This window comes from Seriola lalandi, unplaced genomic scaffold (assembly GCF_002814215.2).
Source record: "Seriola lalandi dorsalis isolate HSWRI2012SDOR001 ecotype SW California unplaced genomic scaffold, Sedor1 jcf7180002054404, whole genome shotgun sequence".
NCBI classification, from domain to species: Eukaryota; Metazoa; Chordata; class Actinopteri; order Carangiformes; family Carangidae; genus Seriola; species Seriola lalandi.
In genome coordinates this window covers 255,091-273,621 of record NW_019524957.1, presented here as the reverse complement: position 1 = coordinate 273,621, position 18,531 = coordinate 255,091, and the positions used below count along the sequence as shown (strand labels likewise).

The window sequence follows — 18,531 nt, the reverse complement described above, 5'->3', positions numbered from 1 at the left end:
TCTCCTTTTTGTTTGCTTTTATTGTCCCCACAAGGGTCATGCCACAGTTCTCCAGCAGGTCAATCGCCAGTGGCACAGAGGGGAACCTGGGTAGAATCCACCTAAAACCTACTCTACCTTCTATCGCTATTGCTGGGTGAAAATCACCCAAACATGTGCCTGTAGGAAAAAGTGTGTTTTGGATTAGGAAAACACCCATGCCATCAAAGATGTCAAAGACAATGCTGAAGCTTCCCAGAGACCCATGACACTCATATAAACGCAGCATAATGAAAATCACATACATTTATTTGCTCGGGTGAAAACCACCCGGCAATGGTGTTCTAAGGTTAAGATGAAACTTGTGTTTGAAAATTGAATCACACAGGGAAAACTACAAGTCCTATTGAAGAGATCACCTCACTTCAGCTGTCCAAAGGCTTAATTAAAGAGATTGATATCTTATATGTGTACCTGAACCCTCAACTCTGTTGAGTGCAAGAGCTTCAGAGCTCAGTTTTACATGGAAGTCTATGGGAGCTTTGGACAGCCCTCTCTGCACTTTAGGGGGATTTCCTTAAAAAAATGTAAAAGATATCAGAATGAGACCAAAACTGGGTGATACAGGATTTTTGATATGAAAATAGTCAGTGAAGGGGGCGTCGAGTAGCTCAATTGGTTGAGCATCCGCCCCATGTGCAGAGGCTACAGTCCTCGCTCCTTTGCTACATGTCATTCCCCCTCTCTCTGCCTCCCCATTTCCTGTTTCTCTCTACTGCACTATCAATAAAGGCACAAAAAGCCCCAAAAAAATACTTAAAAAAAAAAAAATAGTCAATGAAGGTTGATAATTGTGGGATTTAAAAAGATTTTGTCTGACTTTTTTTTTAAGGAAAATTTTCAGGGATTTGTCAGTTAGACTTCGCAGTTAGCTCCACTTAGCCAGTGGAGCTGTGCCTAAAGTAAGACAGCATACATCGCTAAAGACGATGATCACAGTCCTCTACACTGAAGTTACAACAACACCATACCAAGCGAGTGAGAGAGAGGGAGAGAAAGGGAAGCTAGTGCTAACTGCTAAGCTAAAGTAACTAGCAGATCTGAATAGCATGTAAACAACTGCTGAGATAGTGAAAGTCCCTAAAGGGAGCAGAGAGTTCTGACTGCTGGAGCAGAACTAGTGTAAGTTTAAATGTACAGCAGGTAGTCAGACAATGTGATTAAGAAAACAGCAACATTAGCTGTGTTCGGAGAGAGCATCAATAAATCAATAAACTTTAACATTAACAGAAACTGACTGGAGAAGGGACACCACACTGACGTGTCAGCACATCAACACTAGTATTAGTGAAAAGACATCAGTACAAGTAAATCACTGTGTAAAACTGTTCTCAGATAAAAGAACAAAGAGCAAATCAGTTAAAATGTTTCTGAACTGCATTACATTTTGAAAATTGGGGGGTAAAACATGTTATTGGGTGATCATAATAATATATGATAAAAATATAAAATTAAAGAACATCTTAAAGTTACCAGATATATCAGTTCCCGGGTGAGAACAGCAACGAAATCAACCAATTAATTGTAGTTAGGCATGGTGATGAGGGATGGTGTGTGTGTGTGTGTGTGTGTGTGTGTTGGGGGGCATGCAAATACAAGCACACATACATACATGGTGCTGATTTGATACATGCTCTTACAGGGGTAAGAGTTAATGAGTCAAGTTAGCAAATAAGAATCAGCTTTGTCCATTTCTGCCCGGATACTCCGTTAGTAGCACCTGCTGAGACCTGAGACCTGCTGTTTGCTATCAGCTTCTGAATTTGTATTGCAGCCTATGGGAGAGCTGCCCTGGTGGTTGAACCGTTCCCGTAGCTCAAAGATCAAAGTAAATTCATTATGTCTGCTACTGTATTTACTGTTGTACTGACCAGTCTAATCTCTCCCTATGACCACTTACTTGTAAACAGCTCTCTGCCTGTGTGTGTGTGTGTGTGTGTGTGTGTGTGTGTGTGTGTGTGTGTGTCTGTGTTTGTAAACATCACAGAGATCAAAGAGTCTTTTAACGAGCTGGTTTGAACGTCTGTGTCTAGCTTACAGACACAGAGCTGACACAGATCTGGGTGTGATTTGGGCTCAGCTTTTTGTGAAAAAACTGCAACTCCTACCAGAACCATGAGCAGACCATGACGGGCACAAAACCTTCGTGCACAGATTGTGTGGCTTTGGTGTTTCTAGAGCCAAAAATGTGGGGAGTTACAAGAAAGAGTCACTTCTGCTTTTCTCTGGAAATCAGCTCATGAATTTGTATTGCAGTCAGTGGGAGAGGTGGAGGGTACTCCCACCGCTTTAAGGCTCACTATTCAAATTCTTTAAGCCTCTGTGCTTAGGTAGACACTTTCTACGAAACAGCACAAATTTTTTGACTACCAAGGAAGTCGTGATTTGTGAAGACTGAAATATGTGGCCGTGAGGACGAGTTAAACAAAATTTTTTCAGAGCAGTCCTAGAGCTTCTCCCACCCTAGCAATGATGTCATCCACTGTAGCTCTGAAAGTTCTGTGCAATACACACCCATTATAAAGTCTGAAACGGTCTAAAAATGACTCAAAACGTAAACTGTGATTTTGTGTAAACTGTAATAGTTGTAAAAATACAGATTTAACCCAAAAGAGTCTCAAGTCTTGTGACCTGTTTAACGTTTCAACCATTTTTCCATGTTGAGGTATAGTATAGCAGTAGTGCTCCAAAAAGGGCTGGGTTTGGTCATTTTTTTACCAATTAGGTTGCCATGGTTACTCAAATCGCTAAGTAAGTCATAGTACACCATTCTCAATCGAGCCGCATGCATCCATGTATATATATTGTCTGGGTTTTCTCAAAGCTGCAGGACTAGTTACGCACCAAAATTTTGATACGGAAGATGAATAAGACGAACTAGGAAATGCATTTCCTGCTGAAAATGCCTGTGAATGCTGAGAGCTGAATGAGATCACTGAAGCCATGCTGAAAAAGCTGAAGCAACTGCTGAAGCAATGCTAAAGTAGCTTAAGCAACTGCTGAAGTAATGCTAAAGCTCAAGCAATGGCTCAAGATTAAAAGCAGAAATTTTAAGCTGGAGGTTGAATGGTATGAAATGGTTGAAAAAGGCCTACGTTTTTGTTGGAAAGTGTAACAAACTCACAGAACATATACAAAATGTGAAAAACAGAAAAACATGTTAGTTGAAAGCTAAATGGCCTAAATTGGCTGACAAAAAATCTAAGAAAGAAGAAATGTCACACCTGAAAGAGATTTCTGACAGTGCTTTGAAAAGTCCATTAGCTGCAAAATCTGAGAACTGAAACATGTTGCTGAAACACTTGAAAGCCAAATTATTTACCGCCATAGGTGGAAGTAGGAATGGAATTCCTTAAAAATATAAAGAAGTAATCAATTCTATTAGTAACAGAAAGATGAACTACATCCTAAATAGAAGAAACTTTAATTTAAGATATGAATAAGCTGAAAAATCACTTAAGAGCTGGCAGTCTGAGAGTATTTCTCAAGTAGTTGAATTTCAAAGACGTTGAAGTTTTGAAGGAGTTGAACATCGTCTCCTTTTACTTACATTGTACAAATTGCAAAAAAAGCTTAATATTTCAAAAATGATGAAAAGTATCAAAAACTTGAGGAAAGGATACATCTCCCGAAGAAGCTGAAAGTTTTGATAGTTGAACAGTTTATGTAGCACAAAGTATGCAGGAGTAGTTAACAACCGAAAGAAAGTAAAAGGAGGATCTGGAGTATAACACCAGTGGAGCAGGTTATATTCAATATGTCTACTGCTGTATTTACTGTTGTTCTGTCCAGTCTGAATACATACCCATCATAGACTCTAGAATGATCTGAAAAAAACTGAAACTGAAAAGAAATTAAAACTGTGATAATTCAAAAACTACACAAGATATCAAAAAGTTGAATAGTTTTAATAGCTGAATGTTTTGTGAACAAGATTGTCTCCATTCATTTGAATGGGGAAAAAAATTGCAGAAAAATCGTAATATTTTGAAAGTTATGAACACTAGAAAAAAGTTGTATACATCATATAATCTACAGAACAAGCTGAACTTTTTGGTAGTTGAATGGTTTTTGTACGAAAAAGTATGAAGGAGTAGATAGTAGAGACCATAGAAAGGCAGAAGAAGTAAGAATGAAACTTTTCTTTATCTATGAAAAAGGTAGCACTTGGAAACCACTGATTAAAGGTTATCCACCAATCAGAATGAGCTCCAAAGGCAATCCACCAATTACAATATATGTACTGTGGAGTCAGTTATATTGCAAACTGAAATTAACAACCAAATATTTCCTGAATAATATTGTGCCTATCTGCCCACCTGCCTCTGTCCGTCTGTCTGATTATCTGCCCGTCTTTCTGTGTACCTTTCAACCTGTCTCCTGTTTGTTTGTATGCGTGTCTGGCTGTCGCAGACACAAAATGAAAAAATGAGGCTGAATAATAACTTAATTTCCAAGTCTTGTAAACAGTTTAAATTTTGAATCAAGTGTGTAGCTGAAATTATGCTCACAGTGCGCCATCTGAAGCAGTTGCATATCATAACACACATTTTTGTGCCTTATGCAGTGTGTTTCCAAATCTTAAAACTATAGGTGTCAAGTACTCCTGCCAAGATGTTTTATGAGGAAATACTATTCTATATAGACTAATATACTATTTTTTAGCCATTTTTCCTTAAAACATGGCAATTTTGCATACATTTAATACATGTCCGTATCAAACAACTTGACATGTAAATGTAATGTTTTTTATCAAACCTTTATTATTGTCAGGATTATATGTGTGTCCCTATTTACATAAGATATATTAAAAAAAAATAAAAACACACTTCTATGTAAAAATTTAATGATTTGTGTCCTTCATTTGAGATTTTTGACATGTTTTGCCTATAAAGAATGTACTTTTACTTTAACTGACACCACGAAGAGGAAGTGACATCATTTGAGACTTTGGAGCAGCCAGGACAAAGTTCTGACCTTTAATATTGTTTATTTGTTGCCTTTTCATGTTAGATGTGGTTTGTCAAGCTCAACCCAACTACCCGTCATGCAAAACAGAGAGGGAAAAATTTTTTTAATAAAAAACTGTTAATGCAAAGAAAACTGTATTTGAACTACGTATAGCATATATGTTAGGTGAGGAACTTGACCGCATGGTGAACTGTAGACATTTAGGGATGAAATTTACCACCTCCTTACATACCAACCTGTCACTTTTATTGTGACGGGGTGGGTTCTGCTTCCTGTTTCAATGTGAAAATTTTATGAATTCTCACTCACTCAGTCAGTCTCTCACTCACTGTTTAAATAATGTTGCATTTGATAACAGAGAGGTTCAGGAGATCTTTTGTTCCCACTGCCATCAGGCTATACAACACCTCAGCCAAAGGAAGTGGACTAATCTAATTATTATTGTTTATTTATTATAAACTGTTTTTATTATCATCAACAATGAGCTAATGGACACATAAATTTCTCCTAGGGGATAAATAAAGTATCTATCTATCTATCTATCTATCTATCTATCTATCTATCTATCTATTATTGCATATAGATCATGGGTCCTTTAAGTGCTGCTGAAAGACAAAGGCAATACCATGCAAGGGATGCTGATCCTAAGAGGAGGCAAGAATAAGTACTATAAAGCAAGAAAAGAAAGAGAAAAAAACTAATTGCAAAAGTAACAGTGGGGAGGATTGTGAAGAAATACAGACTTTCTGACCTAGGATTTGCTGAGAATGCCCTCAGATTCTCAAAGAACAAGACATGCAAATACAGCTCAGAGATTCAAGCTGTACACTTTAGCTCCTCCCACCAACAGGCTACTCTGCACGATGGTGTTTTGTATATAGGTGGTGATAAACAGCTTATTTGCTTCAGAACAGTGTCATCCTCCCAACACAAAAGTTCCCCAGCAATATGGGAACACATGAATCCAGATTATCTACGAGCCACATAACCACTGTGTCTGTCCTACGCTTCTGAGTGATGGACCATGTACACAATATAAGCAGAAAGGGAATTTCTTCCTTTTCAGCACAGAGCTTGTAAGATGAGGTTTTAGAGGTGGCACATGGAATTTTTTTAAGCTTGCCATGGCAAAGGAGCCCTTGATGATGTTGGGGGGACCTTGAAAAGAACAGCAGACAAGCTGGTGACCAATGGCCATGACATACCCAATGCCCATGAGCTGTATAAGGCCCTCACTGAAACATCTACAACTGTTTTTTTATGTAGTTTATGTAGCATCTTGTGATTGGCACAAGGTCTTTGTGCATAGATTGTGTGGCTTTGGTGTTTCTGGAGCCAAAAATGTGGACACATGGGGTGAGTAACAAAAAAAAGTCACCTATGCTTTTCTTTGGAAATTGGCTCCTGAATTTGTTTTGCAGTGAGTGGGAGAGTTGGAAGGTACTCCCATCACTTTGAGGCTCACTATCAAATTCTGTAAGTCTCTTTGCTTAGGTAGACAATTTCCACAAAACAGCATGAATTTGTCTGCTAACGAGGAAGCTGTGATGTGTGAAGACTGAAATATGTGGCTGTAAGAACGAGTTACACATAATTTTTTCAGGAGTTTGAGAGATTCTGCCACTCTAGCAATGATGTCATCCACTCTAGCTCTGAAAGTTCTGTGCAATACACACCCATTATAAAGTCTGAAACGTTCTAAAAATGACTCAAAACGTAAACTGTGATTTTGTGTAAACTGTAATAGTTGTAAAAATACAGATTTAACCCAAAAGAGTCTCAAGTCTTGTGACCCGTTTAACATTTCAACCATTTTTCCATGTTGAATAATGACAAAGCAGTAGAGATCCAAAGAGGGCTGGGTTTGGTTGTTTTGAAGACGTCTCCCCGTTCATTCTCTATGGGAATTTTTTCACCTTTTATCACCATTTACATCACCATGGTTACTTGAATCGCTAAGTCATGGCACACCTACTGTCCATGGTAGAGCATGAAGCCTTTCAGAAGATGACAAATAATATTGGATGTAATTTCAACAATAAAATGTTTGTTAAAAGGAAACCATTTAGTCCTTGATTTCTCTTTTATTTTTTAAAATATTTTCTATTGCTCTTTAATGACACAAAAGTATTTCTTATCCGATTACTTGATTAATCGATGGAATAATCGGTAGATAAATAATCAATAGCTGCACTCCTAAAATTGCTTCTTGTGAACTGTGGGTATTTTTATTAATAAAACGTTGCGAAGTAAGAAGATGGACAAGTTTTTGACATTTCATTTTGGGGGTGCAACAACTGCACTATGACCCACAGATCTGCTATAACTACCTGTTGATTGCAGACTGCAATTTGTCTTGTTGTTGGGCTTCAATAGAAGTGAATGGACAGAGAAACGAATAGTCATCTGCTTGAAATGTAATGTGACCATACCACTGTCTCGCCCCTCTGACAGCCAGCTTTTCACCCTGCCTCTGAGTGTGGCTGTTCTGAACACCTATTAGCATACTGAGAACCCTCACCCCTCCTTAAGTTACTGTTGTTACACCTCAGTGACAGATTTACCAATTGAAATTACCGGTAGTAATTTTTTTAAACAATGGCTTGTTTTCAAAAAGAACTTGGGGAAAAACAGCTTCTCATTTCTAGCTCTGACCACAGCTTTTGCTAGCTGCTAGCAAATGTTATCAGTTGTAGGTAGCTAGCTAGTTAAGATAATGTTAGCTGTATGCATTGGTTAAAAACTCTGGCTGACCTTGGAACATTTCCAATTGATTCGCTTCAAAACTAGATCTTGTCAAAGGGTCTTTATTATGCAACTCACAGCTACAGGCCTGCTGTCCTTGATCACAGTGGACTGTGCTGTTGTTCGAAGGACAAGTTTGAGGCCTGCTGACACTCACCATTTAGCAAAGACAAAAAAAAAAACACCAAAAAAAACCAACAACTTTCCTTTGTTCATAATATGTATGACTGAAGTTACAGTATGACTTTATGCAACCTTAGCACAAAAATGATAACTGAAATAAATTATAAGTATAACCAAGTTGCAAAATGCAGTAAACAGTAAGCGGTCATCTGCACTTCTGAAGAGACAGAGCAGAAACCAGGATTAAAGACTCCCTGGGTGATAAATGTGCTTTTTGCACAATTTACAGATACTTGCAGTTGTGACTTTGGCTTTCACATTTACACAAAAAGGTTTGAGTTACACAAACAATGTCTTTGTCGCTTTTTTCTCCTGCTTCTTTTCTGATAAAAAAAGTTTCAACAGCACAGATCAGCCCAGAAAAGAGAATCCCTACAGAAAGTCATCAGTTTAATCCCGTTTATCAGGATCCACAGTTTGCTCTTCTTTATGTTTGTACAACTAATTTTTTTTACCGTCTTCTTCCTAAGAGTCGGTTGAGAAGTATTATATCATTTTCCACCTAATCCCTCATTTTTACATTTTTTAAATTCTACACCTGTTCCATAAGCATTCCTTTGGCATTATTACAAGGTGGATTTTCTTGTTTCTGGAGCTTGGCTAACAGATCCCCATGGTTCTAGTCTTTGTGATTAGCTACACTAAATACATCCTAGATTCAAAATGATAGCCATCCTCTCATCTGGCTGTGAGATGGAAAGTGAACCAAAATCTCACAGTTCTTCAAAATACACTGGCCCTGGGTCATTCATCATAAAAGCAGTAAATGCAAATACTCCTTCCTCATTTAACACTTCAGACATTTAACTGATGCTCATGTGCAGCATTAACGGTGAGCAGATGGCAGCCCAATGCCTGACCCTAGGACACTTTGTACTGTTGGCTGTGGCAAACTGGTGGTGTTCTGGTTACTAGTCATTATGTTAATCACCTTGCACCAGGATCATGTTTGTTATCCAACAGAAATCATTTAAAAATAATTCAGGCACCAAAACTCATTCATCCGTTTTGACCGGCAGGAGAAAACAAAAACAGCTGAAATGACACAAGAAAAGTTTAAAACAATCATTCAACTTGTTTAAATTTACTTGGTTTGAAAAAAAAAAAAAAAACAGCATTATGTAAAAAAACATTACTCAAATTTCCCAGCTCACAGTTTATTCCACTCAGTCATGCCCTTAATGAGGCCTGATTGTTATGAAAATATCTCTCACTATATAAACAAGCATAGTTAATCTTTCTGCACAGGTTTTTCTCCACACAGCGCGGCATGTGTTTTCTGTGTATGTTGGCACTGAGGCAGGTGTGTATGTTACAAACGGAGCTTGCGGCCGTCAGTCATCAATGAATGTCAACCGCCCTGGTCCCTCGTTCTTCATCCATCGGCGGTACCTCTTCATCCTTGGATCGGTCGCCATCTTTACCTTCATTTCCTCCTCCTGCTCCTTTCTGTACACCTGAAAGACACACATGAAGAACAGTCACACCATCTAGGTAACACCACCTGGTTTGGGCGGAGGGGAGGTTAACCTGTATCATGTCACACTCACCACTCTGCTGCTCAGTTTCACTTTTTATTAACACAAATACTTGCTCACTAAACTACAGACCATCTTGTAATGGGATCACACCAGCTGCGACGTCTGCCAACATGTTAAAGTTCCAACCCATGAGTACTCAGTAGTCACTGGCTACATTATTGCATGAGTATTCATTACTCATGTTTGGATAGCACCCATCTTTGAACTCAGCCTTCATACTGATCAACTGGATGTGACACTATCACAATGATGAAATCTGTCCACAGACAGACTGACGTTAACACAGTCCTCAAAACAACCTCTGTGGCAGTTCCCACTACAGCAGGTCTTTCCAGATCCACATTCTGCCATGATGTCACTTTTTTATTAGAAATTCAAACATTTGTACAAACTTTTGGGAAAAAGTTAGGATTCCAACCATAGAGACCAGTTTGAATCCAGCAGAGGATGCTCTAAATCTTCACTGACAGCTTGACCTATTGACATATCTGTAAACTAAGCAGCTTCTAATGTTACGTTGTTTGCTATGAAAATGGAGAACACTGGTGAGCAAAGCCATCCGGGGAATGGTGACACCAAAGCATCTGAGAAGCAGTGCGTGGAAGAATTCTGGGTTCTACACCGCTATACTTGCAACCTCCCCCCTAAGTGCGGGAGCAGAGGCACAGGTGAGTGGAGCAATGCCAAGCGTACAGCCTCATCTGGCTGCCTACTATTCAGCACAATCAGCTTCAGCAGGCCCCTTACCGGAAGCTCGTCACAGCAGGTAAAAACTCCAATCACTACTTTGCTACTACATTTTTATAAAATGGCTGTTGAGCTACCAACAGTAAAACGTCAAACATCCTGCAAATTTTTCACTTTAAAAACCAGAAACCAGGAAAATCATTGTTTCAATTCAACTTGCATTCATAGTACCATAAAAACATAAATGTCACCTTCCCTACAATTTACATGCTCATGATGCAGCCCATCATCAGTACACTCCGTTTCACAGTCACTGTGGTAGTCCTGACCAGGTCCACACCAAATGCTGGACCCCATCTGATCCAAATAAATGTACTTTGGTTTCATTTGACCAAAGAATTTGTTGCCAATATTCATCAGGCCTCTTTTCATGTTTTTTGGCAAAGCTGAATCTTGCACTTGGTGCTGTTTTATGAGCAGTGGTTTTCTTCTAGGGCGCTGTGAGTAGAGGTTGACTTCATGCAAAGTCCTTTGCACTGTGTGATCAATCACTGAAACACCCGTTTCCACAGTTAATCCTTGTGTCAAGTCAGAAACACTTAACCATCTGTTTTCCAATGCAAGTTGGCGTAAATAATGCGACTTCTATCTGCCGTAATTTTTCAAAGACAACCGCTGTGCCTTCTGTTATTGGTAGTATGGCTATTCCTTTACCTCTATTGCCTACAGTACTTCTTGTACCTGTTTCCATCTTTAAATCTCACAATCTGATTTACTTGATCAGGCAGTTCCTCACCATGTGGAGTCATGGTGCATTAGACACAACTGTGGGCAAAACTGTGGTGTTCACAGTTATTCTATAACCTTGTTCAAGCAATTAGCATTAATTGGAAATCACAGGTATAATCACTTTTCTTGCAGTGGTCAACAATTGCACTTCTTAACATTTTAAAAAGGTACTGACCAAGGGTGTATTCAGTTTCGTTGTATATTGTCAAAAAGTTCTCTCCTTTTTTCCAGTTTTTATTGAAATGTAAGCAGTACTGAAAGAACTGAAGAATCATGTAACCTTTTTCATTAAGTTGGCGAACTTTCCTGCAGTTATGCCAACAGCTCCCAACTTTTCCTGTTGACTTACAAACCCTTTGTCTGTACAGAGTTGGAACAAACTATTACTACACCCTCTGATGCATTATTAGGACTTCATAATGCTATTGTAAGAAAAGGGCAGGTAACAAAGTGAGACAGACTGATGGGCGGGGCTTCATCTTATAGCAAGATAATGGGTAACAACATTATAAGAACAGAACCAGACGAAGGCTTCACATAATGAAGACCAGCACATTCTCGAGATCTGAAGCCTATGGAGCTGGTTTGGGATGAACAGGACAGAAGGTGAAAGCAAAGTAGCAAGTGACACATTCATAGGAACTTCTGCAACAGTGTTAGGACCAACTGTCTGAACATTTGATTTCCAGTGTAGAAGGAAGGTCAGAGTGAGTTCAGCTGCTGAATGACTCAAACATTTAGATTAAAATTTAGTTCAACAAGACGATTCCATGACTCCTTTTTTCTGAAATCTAAAATTGCTTATTTTTTTCTGGGATTTAATTTCAGAAACACTGAGACACTGAATTATGTATATTAAAAGAAAAACTTGACAAATTGAGGTATCCTAAAACTTTTGAGCTGTACTAAACAAGCTGCTGGATGCAAGAACATGGGTAAGAGCTGTGTTAGCTTTTGTGGTAAATGGGTGGAAGAAAGAAGGCAGTGAAACTAAATGGAAGATGCCGGTAACACCTGAACTGAAGGTAGCTTGTAGGAAAGAAGAAGAAAGTCGATAGGGAAGGATGGAAAACCAGTAAGGATGAATAGAGACAGTTGTTGTATACAGAGCCAAGTGAAAGTCACAAACCTCGTAGTTTTCTTTGATCCAGAGCTGTTTCTCCAGGAAGGACTGTCTTGTGTTTTCATCCAGACTGTCAAACTGAGATTGAGACATCTTCATGTACCTCCTGAGAGTTAGACCACAAACAGTGTTCTGTGAGATCGTCTGACACTGAGAGGACACTCACATAAGAAACATATAAAAGCTGTCTAGTTCAATCTCATTCACCGAGGTTAGGGAAGTCACGAAAACTGATACTTTGGTATCAAGTTGATGCCAAAATTCTGATGGCACTTGTTTTTCTACAGGACTGTAGAAAAACAAGGTACCGTGAAGGTACCGTGGATGTTCTAGGTACTGGAGATGTGATTCTTCAGAGACTGACATGGGCAGTTTAATAAAAAGCCATGACTTGTGGCAAAAAAAAAAAAAAATCTTAAAACTGGTGTACAAAGATATTTTACATTTCACGCTGAACACTTCAATCTGTTGAAATGTCAGATTGACTTTTTAAAAGAATATTTTCACGGGGCGTTGAGTGGCGCAGTGGGTTGAGCAGGCGCCCCATATGTAGAGGCTACAGTCCTCGCTGCAGTCAGCCCTGGTTTGAATCCCACATCAGACGGCCCTTTACTGCATGTCATTCCCCCTCTCTCTGCCTCCCCATTTCCTGTCTCTCTCTACTGCACTAGCAAATAAATGCATTAAAAAAAAAAAAAAAAAAGTATAAAAAGAATATTTTCACACCACTGGTTTGTCACACTGTTTGTCAATTTAAACCACTGCTTGCACACTGACTTTTTGGAGGCGTGTGCATGTGTAGGTATGTGTTCGCGCCATTTTTTTGTTGCGGTATCGAATTTGGTATCAAGAATCATGGAATTTCATTCATATTGGTACCGACTAAATTATTATTATTATTATTTTTTTTAAATGTTGGTATTGTGGCGTCCCTAAGTTAAACTTTCCATAAGAACTGACCTGATGATGTAGAATTTTTCATCGTCTCCATACTCCTCCCTGCATATGGTGAAGCGGTAAACCCAGGAGGCATACCAGGTCACATAGTTGGTCAGGTAGTAGGGGAAGAGCACGATCTGACATAGCAGGATGTCTGACAGGTTGGGCTTTTGGTAGCCTCCTTTAATGTCAATCTTGTTTTTGATGATGTCACGAATCACCTCCTCTTCCTGCTCCCGGATCTCTTCTTTTGAGCGACGGTTTTTGCCCTTCTCCTTGGAGCGGTTGAGGAGGCCCTGCTGCTTGGCGATCTCCGTGGCCTGGATTCGGTATTTGGGGACTGTCACCAGGTAGTTGATCGCCTCGTTGTAGCTGCTGTGCCAGCTGTAGTACTGGAGGAAAGAGGGAGGGTTCTGTGTTAACATTTTATACCTCTGCCATACATATGAAATACAAAATGCAACTTTTTCTAAAAAAAAAAGTTGGAAAAGAGGCGATGACAAATAGGATTAATGAGCCACTGTAATCTAACGGCTTCACAAAGACAGACTTTGACTGTGGCTTAGATATAACAAATAGTCAGACTTTAGATAGACATCTAAACAGTTGTCAGGACATTTTACTTGGGAAATTCAGCAAAGAGTGAAACAATAAAAAGAAAAACCTGATTTCAAACCACAAATTATGAGCCATGTTTTCATGTTTTTGTTGTTGGTTGCTACTGGTCAGCGCAAGTGTCACTGATTACCGTGTTACCATGGTAACATTGGTCTAAGACCTAAGTTAGCCTGGGGGTAAGGTGTCTTTTGGCTTAAAATTAGTCATTAGTTTTTTGTGAAAGGGTCTTACTTGCATTAAACTATAATCTATTAGCAAAATTTAGACTGGCCAAACACTGCAGACCACTCTAAAATACCTTTGGGAAACTGGCCCCAGGTCTTCAACTGTCCAGTGTTGGTGAGTCTGTGTCCACTGCAGCCTCAGGCTTTTCTACTCAGCACAGTTGTAAAGAGTGGTTATCTAAGTGACCATAGCCTTTCTGTCAGCTCCAACCAGTCTGTCTATTCGCCACTGACTGTTGATGAGAGATCAACAAGCTGATTCCTCCACAAAGTTTTTTATTTCCCCACCATTCTGAGTAAAAACTCTGTTGCGTGTGAAAATCCAGGAGATCAGCAGTTAAAGAAACAGTTACATGATTGTTGGTGTCAGGTGTGGGATTGACTAAAATCATATTTTTTATCATGAGGTTTGATGGGAACATTAACGGAAGCTCGTCACTGGTATGTGCAGGATTTTGTACTTTACACTGCTGCCACATGATTGGCTGATTGGATAACTGCATGAATAAGTAGGTGCGCATGTGTTCCTAATAAAGTGCTCAAAGCGTGTATGTATTGAACGAATGTCAAATAAAGTGTGAGTGTTAAAAAAATATATAAAAAAAAAAAACAATATCCATGATCAGAGCTGTGGGGCTGTCTTTGGTTTTGACTGTAAACAAACTGTTCACTGTTTGTTTCTTCTTTTTTTCATGGGATTTGTCAAAGGAAAAACTTTCCTTAAAGAATACGACTGTTATTCCATATTTTTTATTTTTATTTTTTAACACAAACCAACAACAATAATTGTAAGACAAATATAGAATATCACCAGGTTTATTCTTCAAATGACATACTTAGATAGCAAGAAAGTTTTACCATTTAAATATGAAGAAGGATGTTTTTTTGAACCTGTTGGTAGTTTCTGAACATGTTGGAGGCTGCAGTTGTACCTGGAAAATGGAGATGGCACAGATGGTGACCAGGATGACGATCCTGACGTCCACTTTTGGGGTGAGCTGTCGGCGGTAGTAGGCGTAGTAATGCTGGTAGTACTCCTCAGGATGGTCCAGCATGTAGTCGTAGTCCCGCCGAGTGTCCTCGTCCTGCACACACAGACGAGGCCTTATTTCTGTTTATACTAAAATGTTTCTGGAATGGAAGACCTACAGAGGGAGCTCAGCCAAAACTGGTCTAATCATTAAAAAGTGAAAAGAAGTAAATACAACCCTGCCGAAAACACAAATTAAATGTGAACCTTTCTGTAATTGTTATGCACTTCTTATTTCATACGAATATATTTGCATTTTAAGTTATTTTCCTTTTTATGTCTTTTCGATTGCGATGTTTTTGTTAATATCGGTAGGCTTTCTCCGTCTCTCTCAGTTTGCTCTTTTATCAGTTTTCAGGTGCAAATACTCGTAAGGAATTCCTTTTTGTAGAGCCACATGTTTGCTGTTGTGTCTACGTGGCCCTTTTTCATTGGACACAGAAACTATATGGACTCAAATTAAGGTCAAAAAGATTTTGAGTTTGTAAAGTGATGTTCATAAATAATTCTAAAGTTTGTAGTTGTAAATCAACCTGTGTAAACCTTTAAAATAAATCTGCATGTAGAAAAGATTTGTATTTGCAAAAAAACAGACTCTGTGAGTAAAATCTGTGAACAAATGAGATCAGTGGTGAGGTTAGATAGAAGACAGTGAAAAAAGAAGTGCTTTTGTCAACGTGTGTTCCGATTCAAAGCAAAAGCAACCATGCAGGCTCTTCTGCAACCCAGGCAGGTTTAATAATATTTGATGATGCCTCAGAAAATAATGGTAAACATTTAATATGCTGTGTATGTAACAAACCCATCTGGGTTGTAGAAGAGCCTGCGCCATTGTCGAAAAATCATGTACTTTATGTGGTGCAAAGCAACGGAAGGTGGTGGATAGTTTTGCACCTGGAGAGGAGGAAACTCAATGGTCAATGACAAATTGTATAATTATCAGGCCCTGTAATAGAGTTGTAGTGTGCATCTTGGTCACAATTGTGCAAACCTTGGCTGGAAAATGTTCACGTTAATAATTATTTTACAGAAAACAAAATTAAGTGTGCAGAGTCTCTCCATGCTCCTTTGTGGCCAATCAATAAAGTTTACACAAAATACACTGCAGTGATCTAAAATGAGATTTTAAGCATAACATGCCAAATATACATATATTTTGAGGAAAGGATTTCCATGCATGGTGTTGTCACGGATATAATATTCAGAATGAGGTTATCTCAACAGAAACACCAGATACTGTATGAAATTAAACTATCAATATACTTACAAGTTCTTAAATGGATATTGTGAGAGAATACAAAAGGACAAAAACACACACCAGGTAATAATTAGAGGAATATTACATAAGGGAGAAAATAGTCAGTAGTTGTTAGTTACGAGTTATAAAGACGCAAATATGTCACTTGACTGTGTGCACAGACAATGTAAATTCCTTAAGGAACACTATAATTCATACTGAAGATTGGAAAGTAGCACCTTCTCATCAAGAATATCATTATAAGAATATTACAAAAACACAGTAGGAGGTTAACTATGAGGGAAAACTATAGTGAGTAACAGTGAAGAACATAAAAATATAACTTAATGGGAGAATCACTGGTACCATCAGTCCCTTCACTATATAAGATTATTACACGATGTAAACATGAATCCAAATCAGAATAATATCGTTTCATGAAGACAAAAACTAACAGCAATCCATCATGCTGGTTTAACAAGTATTTAGGGTAAAGTACAGTAGATAGGAAAACACATTTAACCCTTATGCCCTCCTCGGGCATTTTTGTACATTTTTCTCAACTTGTTTTTGTGTGTTACAGCTTGTGGCATAAATTTTTGCAAGAACTTTTCTTTTTAATAAAATTTTTGAAATCCAATGTCTTTTACTCTTACATGTCTTTTATACTCTATTCATGCATTTTGCACCCTCTGGACACCTTTTTTTTCATAAAATCACATAAACAACTTAAAACTTGCTCAAAACTACCAAACATTCAATCATTTTAAGGATTTTAACCCTTTTAATGCCAGTTTAATTATTTGAATTATTAATTATTTATTACAAAAAAAACAATAAAAAATTATTTTCTATATAATAAATAGTAGGGGGATGAGGCTTTGGTGGTGATTAGAGTCTTGGATATGTCAAAGATTAACAAAATTGATTTGATTACATTAGTATTTTTTATATAGTGCGAGATACTCCCTCTGGACACCTTCATGGCCAAAAATTTTTTAAATTTAAAAAATTTTTTAAATCTCACTGCCATTACAGTATAAAACCATGCATTCTGTAATGTCAGCATTTCATTTTGAAGAAAAGTGGTAGACACATGAAACACATCCCTCAAAAGATGCCCTTTTTCACCCCTGAAATAATCAGTGCGTGCTTACAGATTCACACACACACACACACACACACACACACACACACACAAAACAAACTCTTGGGGCCCCCTGGTAGTCACATGGCTCCATAATATAACAGGTAAGAATACAGGATTTTCATGCATCGGCCTACAATGGGAAAATGGTTGAATCTGATGGAATACAGTAAACATGTAAAATATCACTACTTTTCTTCGAAATGAAATGCTGACATTACAGAATGGATGGTTTTATACTGTAATGGCAGTGAGATTAAAAAATTTTTGGCCATGAAGGTGTCCAGAGGGAGTATCTCACACTACATAAAAAATACTAATGTAATCAAATCAATTTTGTTGCTAATCTTTGACATATCCAAGACTCTAATCACTACCAAAGCCTCATCCCCCTACTATTTATTATATGGAAAATAATTAATTTTTTGTGTTTTTTTTGTAATAAATAATAAAATAATTCAAATAATTAAACTGGCATTGAAAGGGTTAAAATCCTGAAAATGATTGAATGTTTGGTAGTTTTGAGCAAGTCTGAAGTTGGTTAAGAGATTTATGGGGAAAAAAAGAAGAAAAAAATATTGATGTATGATGATTTAAAAGCAGTTTTTTTGTGCGTGTACATTTTTGCCACGAAGGTGTCCAGAGGGTAGTAGATTTGAGGAGGGCATAAGGGTTAATGGGGTTCTACAGGAAACGTTAGGTCAGTCCCTAAATGAAGATTATGAGAACTTCATAGCAATACCATTACTGAGAGACTATTAGATTAAACCTGTAATGGGTCATTAGAATAGATGTGTCATTAGTAACGTGATGGAACCATAAGGCTTCATCAGCCCCTGTATGTTATAGAAACATACAGGATGTCAAGTACCTAGCAACAGTATTTTATGACGGAGATTTAAACTGGTTCATGAATATTGCATTATATATTTACACATCGTTATATGTATTAGCAACATAAACATTCTTATGAACACACATGTGGTTGCTGGTATGTATGTTCAGGAAAACTTGACAGAGACTTTGACCAACCTTTAACGTCTCGTACGCGGTCACGATGAGGAGGAACTTCTTCTGTGCGAACTCCTGGGTCTCTTCCTCCAAGCCGGGCTCTCCCGGCCTGAACCGGTCCGGATGGTACCGGCGAGCCAGTTGCCGGTAAGCCCGGGCGATCTCGGCTTTGGAGGCCTCCCGGGTAACGCCGAGCACATCGTAGCAGACCTCCGTGCCACAGTACAGGCCCTCCAGCAGCGCCGTG

The 18,531-nt window shown here is 38.4% G+C and overlaps 1 protein-coding gene across 1 annotated transcript in view; it reads right to left on the bottom strand.

Annotated features, from left to right (window-relative positions):
• Positions 1-7,801: 7,801 nt before the first annotated feature.
• The window catches only part of dnajc25 (DnaJ (Hsp40) homolog, subfamily C, member 25), an 11,033-nt gene continuing 303 nt past the window's right edge, over positions 7,802-18,531 (bottom strand). Inside the window, exons 1-5 of the mRNA XM_023409715.2 lie at positions 18,306-18,531; positions 14,792-14,944; positions 13,039-13,409; positions 12,085-12,184; positions 7,802-9,395 (exon numbers count right to left, since the gene is read on the bottom strand). The exon at positions 18,306-18,531 is cut by the window's right edge and continues 303 nt beyond it. Coding sequence (XP_023265483.1) covers positions 9,273-9,395; positions 12,085-12,184; positions 13,039-13,409; positions 14,792-14,944; positions 18,306-18,531 — 973 coding nt within the window. The 3' untranslated portion in view covers positions 7,802-9,272. The remainder of the gene's footprint in view (positions 9,396-12,084; positions 12,185-13,038; positions 13,410-14,791; positions 14,945-18,305) is intronic.